Source organism: Crocodylus siamensis, chromosome 8 (assembly GCF_052110815.1).
Source record: "Crocodylus siamensis isolate JL-2025a chromosome 8, ASM5211081v1, whole genome shotgun sequence".
Taxonomy (NCBI): domain Eukaryota; kingdom Metazoa; phylum Chordata; order Crocodylia; family Crocodylidae; genus Crocodylus; species Crocodylus siamensis.
In genome coordinates, this window is record NC_143402.1 from 41,588,084 (window position 1) to 41,595,616 (window position 7,533).

Sequence of the window (7,533 nt, forward strand, 5' to 3'; positions counted from 1 at the left end):
GCGCGGGGCGGGGGCGGGCCGAGCCATCCCCGCGCCCGTCCCGCGGGGGAGGCGCCCCGGCCGCGGCCACATGACCGGGCGGGCCGGGAGCCAGGCCGCGCGGCTCCTACAAATGCAGCCCCCCGCGCGAGCGGGCGCAGTCGCTCCCGCAGCAGCCGCCTGGCGGACCCGGCCCGGCTCCTGCCCGCAGCGCGCCGACGCGCAGGCAGCGGCAGCGGCAGCCCGAGCGGACCATGGGCGTGCGGCGCTGGCTGCTGGCGCTGCTGCTGCTCTGGCTCGCCGTCAGCGCGGGCTGCGGAGGTGAGTCGCCGCCGGGGCCCCCGCCCCCGGGCACTTGTGCGCAGCTGGCGGCCCGGGCACCTGCGCCAGGTAGCGGAGGCGCCGCCCCGCCCCGCCCCGCCCCGCTGCCCCGCCGCCGCCGCCGCCGCCGCCGCAGGCCTGTGGTGGCGCGGGCCCCGGCCTGAAGGACGGCGGGACGCCCGGGGCCGCTGGCACTGCGCGGGGGCGGGGCGGGGCTGCGGGCCCGCCCCCCGGCACAGCCGGCGGCCCCGGCCCTGCGGCGGGAACCTGTTGCGGAGCCCCGGCCCCGGCGCCCTGGCCCCGCGGGCCCCCGCGGCTCCGGAGCCAGTCCCGCCCCGAGCCGCCCGAAAGCGCAGGCTTGAGGCGGCCCTTGGGGGCGGCAGGCACCGGGGCTGGTGCTCGGGCACGGGCAGGCGCTGCCTGGAGGCGTCCCGAGCTCACGCCTATGCGGGGGTGAAACCAGCTCCTGTAGCCCCTGGAGACCTGCCTTGAAGGCACGGGGTAGTCCACTGGAGACATGCCGCTGGGTGCTCTTGAGCCCGCGGGAGGCGAGATGGGGAGATGCACACCTGATCCTTAGTGTCAGGGATCCCCCTGACAGAGCTGCTGCCCACAGTGACTTGCGGTCAAGGCCAGCATAGCATGGCTTTTATAAAAACAGCTTGGGGCTTGGTCACTCCTGAGACTGCCTGGTGTGGTGATTGTCTGTCACCTCCAGGTCCCAGTTGAGTCTGGTGTGTAGTAAGGGGTGCTCGCTATCAGCCTGGTGACACTAGTTGTTAAACTGGTTCCCACCCAATTATGTCTGCTGGCAGCTGCCACTTGCCAGGTGCTGCCAGGATTGCCCGGGTGCTTCTGGCTTTCTGGCCCCAGGCTGAAGGTGGGTATTCATGGGTCACAGAGGCTATCTGGGGCTTGTTCCTGTTACCTTCCTGTTGCTCCCTAAGTTTTAAGCCATCCTTCCAGTGCAGTCTGACCCCTTCTACTTCCATATCCCCTTATTCCCCCAACCTACAAGAACAGTGGAGAGGGCACCTGGGAAATGCCTGGAGTGGATGCGAGGGCTACCAGCTCTGTTCAGCCACTGAGATGCTTCAAGCGCCTCTGGTTTAAGTAATGTTCAGCCTGGAGAAAGGTGCCATAGTGCCAACCAAGCAGAGGGACAGCTTCTGTGTCTCCAGAGCAGAAAAGTAGGCAGCAGGGTAGTAGGTTCCCTAAGCATGGGTGTGTAATGTGTACAGCCCAACCTTGTAAAGGCCCTGCCCGGCTGAACGTCCACTCTCCCTCCACACTCCATGCTTGCCTTGTATGTCTCGGCCACTTGTTCTGGTCAAAAGGACAAGAGGAGTTTAAGCTTTCTGGGAAAGGGACTGTCATCCAGCATGTGCAGTGCCTGGGATGATGACCTGACAGGTCTCTTGGTACTACTGCTGTGTAACCTAACTAAGTGCTAGGGACCATACAGCATCAAGGGAGAGAGAAGCAAGTGGACAACAGGTGAATGCCCTTAGCTGTCCCATGGAGGGATGGGGTTATGGAGAGGGCAGAGAGTCCAAGTGGAAAGGTTGTTGCTGATGCCTACAGCATGGTGAAGGGTCTGAGTGAACAGGAGCAGCCAGAATACATGGTAGCCCAGCCCAAGGGAGAATTGGGCACACTGGAGAACCAAAGCCTTCGTCTGCCAGGGGTGGGGGTTGGAATCAACCCACAGCTGATGATGTGGACTTATGAAAATACCCCATGAGGAACACCTTTCCATACTGCTTCTGCCTGATGGGCAGTAAGTGCTGGGAGGGACTTTTTTTTCCTCCTTGTTTCAGGAGAAGGTTCTGAGGGATACTGTGGCTGCTCTATACAAAAGACCCTGATGAGTGAAACCAAAATGGTTGTTAGTACTGCATGCAGCTCAATTAGCCTTGGACATCACCTCCTACCTGTAGGAATTACAGGGAAAGCAGCCTATGCACATGCCTGCTTCAGGCCTCCTGCTGTCCAATTCTCTGTTCCCAGAGACTAGCCTGGACTTCCCTTGTCTCTTAGGAGAAGGCATTTCCCCCACTACACATGTTGGAGATGATTGTCTTGCCAAAAAAGATTAAAAGATTGTTCCCACTCTTAATTTTACCAAGGAGGTGCTTGAGACTGCATTTTTTCTACTCTGCCCCAGTCCCAGCTCTGAGTGCCAAAGTCCTGTCCTTCCAGGAGCAGCTCTTTGTTGTGTCCATGCTGTACCATATAGTGACAGCAAGGCTTTGCCAAGCAGGCTGGTGGCCGTGGTTCTGGGGTGCATTCCTAAATGCTTTAATGTGTGGGGTCATAGCCTTTTGCAGAACAGAAGACCAGGGCTACAGCTCCAGGACCCCTTCCCCTGCCTCTGACCCCCCACCCAACCATCCAGCCATAAAGGAGAAAGTAGAGTTAAGGCTGGGGACGGGGGTGGGTGGTAAACTATGACATACCCCAAAGTAGCCTTCCTTAGCTGCCTCTGAATACTAGAGGAGCCCAGCAGCAGAGTGGATGTAGAACTGGTGCTGTGTGTCTGATGCTTCCAGCAGAGCCATGGGAAGCTGACTCCAGAGCTGCTCTGGGATGGATGAGTAGGGCAGGGGCTGTACCTGGCTGCTGAGGTGTAAGCAGTGTCCTGGCCCCCTCCTGTGGCCATAGCAGCTAGTGTGTGGCAGGGACTATGCAGAGCTGACCTGGGGAGCATGGGGGTTAATCAGCACCTCTCCGATGGTGCCTTGTTGACAGGAATTTGATGCCCCCCCTTGCGCAGCACAGACAAAGCGCTTTTCATGGTGATAACAAACCTCATCCTGTCAGCACAACAGTCTGGAGAGAAGAGCAAAACAACAGCACATGAAAGAGGGCAGAGTGCTGTTGCTGCCACTAGGAGCCAGTGTGCTCCCCAGCCTCTGAGCGCAAAGGCTGTGGAGCTGTATGGGGGCTGGGACCGGGGGCCCCTCTGCTTTACTTGCAGATCCATGGCAGCACAGACCGATCTCTAGGAGGAGCTCTAGTTCCACGTCCCTCTTTGTGCTGGTGTGACAGCAATGGCCAGAGGCCGTCTTAGCACAGCAGGGCAGCATAGGCAGCCTTCCCCTTATACCAGGTCCATGCCGAGGATGTGGAGGTGAGGGCAGTGTTGTGATCCTACCCAAGATTCCCAGGGTACATGGAGTTTGCTCTAGTCCTTCTTCTGTATGCTCCACCCACATGCGTTCTGTATGCATCCCAGCTGAGGACCCCTGGCTAATTCTAGCTTTTGACTTCTGTAGGGGATCTGGGGCAGCATGGAATCTGTAGGGAAGAGACTTCATTGGAATTATGCACATTTTTGAATTAACGATAGCTTTTCAGCATAATGGAATGGAGCAGAAGTATAGGTGGTGAATGGGGGAAAGGATCCAAGCTGAATCCATTTGCTGTAATGGGTATAAATGCTGACTCTACCCCAAGAACTCCTGAGGCTTCATAGTGTGGTAGACATTCCCATTCCCTGCACATGTGGGGTGAGGTCTGTGCAGAGCAAGGAGATGTGTGACAGGTGGGGAGTAAGGGGGAAGGCAGCATGTAGGTGAGTAGTGGTGAGAGCAGAGGGAGGGGTGGTCCTGTATGAGGTGAGAGATGCTCGGTTCTTGAGCTGTCTGCCTCAAAGTGCAGAGGGTTGTTCTTAGGAGAGGATTTGGTAGCTGGGCTGCCTGGCACAAGATGGTTATAGCTACTGGTTTGGGTAGGGACAGCTGGAGGCTCAGTAGAGGAATGGCCTCCAGAGCACAGGAGCTTTGGCACGCTGCTTCTCTGTCCACTCCAGGGACATTGGGATCAGTGACTTCTGCCATGAATTGTCTCTGTAGACACTGTGCCAGAAGCTGCAGGTGACCTGTGTGGATTACTTCAGAAAGCTCTGCAGTGCCGACTGGCTCCTGCTGTGGCTAACGCAGGAAACTGGGTGGGTACGGTATGGGCCCACACCCACCGCCACTCTGTTCACCTTTCCTCAGGCAGCAGGTGGTTGCTGATGCTTGAGACTCCTTTGCCTTTCCCATACAAATCCATTCTCCTGGCCCTGTCAAGAAAATCAGCGTGAGAAGAAGAGAGGAAACAGCAGGTCCCATTCCTGTATGCTTGACGGCATGAGGCAGGGAGTTGGAAAAATAAAAAGGAAATGATGCTGCTCCGCTTCATTGTGGGAAGATATGTGTGCACATAGTGACATGGGGGAGAGGGGAATGTGTGGCACTGATGGGGTTAAACAGCGTAACACAGTTTGGAGTCCACAGTGGGGATATCCAAAAATATCTACCTAGTGTGGTTGCAAGATGCATCCTCAGGAAGAAGGAAGTGAGCTGACCTCTGAGGGACTGTAGATACACTCCCCACCCTGGGCAGGAGGGCTGAGCTTCCTGGAGTGGAGTCCTCTTCCAGAGGAGAGACCCTCTGCAGTGGCTAGGGGAGCTGGCCTGAAGAGCAATGATACTCTGCTAGTTCTGAGGGGGACCAGACTGGCCCCTTCCAGCTCTCCCTGTAGAAAAGCCCAGGCTTTGCTTATGGGGGCCATGAGGACCTGCCCTGTGCAGACTGAGGTGTCCCAGGCTAACACATTGCCTCCTGTTCCCAGGGCCCCTGGCTGAGGCACCAGATGGAAAGGATCCTGAGGAGGGGAACATCCGTAACTTGGTGTATCCCAGAGGGGCACGAAACGGAGCAGGACACCGGCAGAATGGCTGGCGAAAGTACCGGCGGCCAAGACCTCGTCTCTCCCACAAGGGCCCCATGCCTTTCTAACACAGGTAGCAAGAGCCTCACAATGCAGACATGGAGGGGAAATGGAGGAGCCATATGGGATTGCTTCAACAGCTGTGGTAGCTCCACTGTGTGGGAGGGCACATCTAGGGAAACGCAAGTGGGTGAGGGAGCTCCAGCACTAGGAGAGAGCAACTGGAGCAGAGCACGGTTGTTCGAGCCCCAGGCCGTCTTCTCTCATGCAACACTGGGTCTGGGGAGGGATGTGAACTTCCCTAAAAGCAGTTGTCAGGAGTGCAGGGTAGGGTGTGGACAGAAGCATACTTGATGGGTCACTAGAGGGAATGGGGTGCCTTGAAGTAGCCTCTATCCCCTGAGGCTACTGAGGTGTTTGTTCTGGAGGACAGAGCTCCAAATAGCAAAGTTGTCAAATAGCAAAGTTGGATGGGACTTCTGCTGCTTTGGGTATAGGCCCTGTGGGAGGTGGAGAGCTGGGCTGGGATACTGTGCCCCTTGCACTGGGTTCCTCTTCATACAGATCCAGAAATAGGCTGGGTGGGGCTGGACTGGGGAGATGTTAGGGTAGGATAGCTGGGACTATAGCTCCTGTACTGGGAGACTCCCTGACTCTCTTCTTGCTTCCATTTGCAGGGTTGCTGCTGCCTCCCCCTACACCCCTGAGGCCTGTCCCAGTTGTCCTTTCTGCTTCTTAGACTGGTTTGCTTGTCTTGGAGCCCTGAGTATGGGAACTTCAACCTGCTGATGTGTGCAGTCCTCTCCTGATTGCCAGTTTGCCCATGTAGCTGTTCTACCTGGAGTTGTCAGCACCATGAAACTGCCCCCTACTCCCACCCCCCTCAAATGCATATATGTGAGCTGCTTGATGGGGCAGCCATTCCTGTCTCCTCTGAAGATTCATCGCCCAGGTAGTACAGCAGGGGGACATCTCTCTCTTTCCCCTGCTGCTTGCTGGGGAGGTTCCCTGCCTTGCTCAGACCTCTGCAAGGGAGCACCACCCTATGGTCCTGATTATGTAAGCCCTTATAGGCTCTTCTTAAAAGGCTGCCCTTGCTTCTGTGCCTTGCTCTTTAGTCTGACAGAGCCTTGGGTGGAGGAGCCTGCAACTGCATTGGGGATGGCTTCATTGCTGCAGCTCTGAAGGTAGCTCATAGTAGGGGTGAGGGTTCTGGCTGACAGGAGAAGGCCTTTGAGGCTGAGGAGCATTTCCATCCAGTGGAGAAACCCCTTATGGGTTCCAAGGAATGGCTTTTTGTTCCATCCTGACTGAGCTGTACACACTTGTCCAAATGTGCTGTCAAGTAACTGTTCAGCTTGTTGGGTCTATTTATTCTTATGGTGCTACACAAGCACCAGTGTCATTGAAAGCCACCTCCCCTCCCTGCTCCCCCCACCCCCCCTCAGGTGAGATAGCAAGTTAGGGTTTGGTGTCAGAGACCGAGTGGGAGGAGCAAGCAGTCAGGTCAGTGGTTTGCACTGACTCTCGTAGGTCACTGGAGACAGGGCTCTGATGAGCCTTATGCAGTGACCAGGCTTTGGGGTACTCTGGACTCCTCGGGGTACAGAGTCTCACAGAACTGGGAATGTTTTTCCACTGCCATGTGGCTCTGCCTGTGCTGTGTGATCATAATGTCCCTCTGGAGAGAGACTGTATGTGACGGGAGGGAGTGAAGGATTAGTCCCATAAAAAGGGGCCTTCCTCTGGGCACTGCAGGAGAGTGTAGGAAGCTTTGCATCCTTGTCACTTGAGATTCCAGGACCCTGCTTTGTGCTGCTGCTGCTGCTGCTGCTGCTGCAGTATGAGACTGGCCCTGGAACCCTTGTCCCTGCACAAGGGGTGGAGCAAGGTTTCTCAAGGCGGGGAGATCTGGAGTGGACACTGGCTAATCCAGCAAGAAGCTTGCTGCTCCCACTTCCTTGTTTAGGATCCCTTTGGGATCTCTGTTCCAATCACTCTGAAGTCACTCAAGGGCCATGGCATTGAGTGAATGAGAGTGGCATGGCCCAGTGGAGCATGGGTATGCCAAGCAGGGAAAAAGCTGGCTCTTGAGTAATGTTTCAGGTGGCTGTCAATGATTCTTTGTATAATACTAATTTATACCAAGTGGGAATGCCTTACTCTGTACAACTGTTCCCTGTTGGTAACTGTCTTCTGTGTCTGTAAAGATTGTTCTGTGTAAATACACCTTTATAATAAAAAATTATGATGTCAATAAGCCCTTATTTCTGGAGGTGCAGACAATATTTATTTCCCTCCCTGTGTGGGAAGGGCACATGAATGTGAGAGACCCCTTGCTGGACCTCCCTACCTTGCTTCCTCTTTCCAGACTTACAGCTCCTTACAGACATTAAAAAATACAGCAAAAAACCCTGAACTTTTAAACTTGGCATGCTTCTGCACCAAGCATAGCACATGCCCAGAAGAGGCAGTGTGGTAGTTGGACCCAGCTCACCCAACATATGTATAGA

At 55.8% G+C, this 7,533-nt stretch overlaps 1 protein-coding gene across 1 annotated transcript; it reads left to right on the top strand.

Moving 5' to 3' along the window:
* Positions 1-88: 88 nt before the first annotated feature.
* Positions 89-7,287, top strand: APLN (apelin). Its single transcript, XM_090060971.1, has 3 exons — positions 89-300; positions 4,922-5,093; positions 5,698-7,287. The coding sequence occupies exons 1-2, from the start codon at positions 234-236 to the stop codon at positions 5,086-5,088; spliced, it is 234 nt and encodes a 77-aa protein (XP_089917097.1). The 5' UTR covers positions 89-233; the 3' UTR covers positions 5,089-5,093; positions 5,698-7,287.
* Positions 7,288-7,533: the final 246 nt, after the last annotated feature.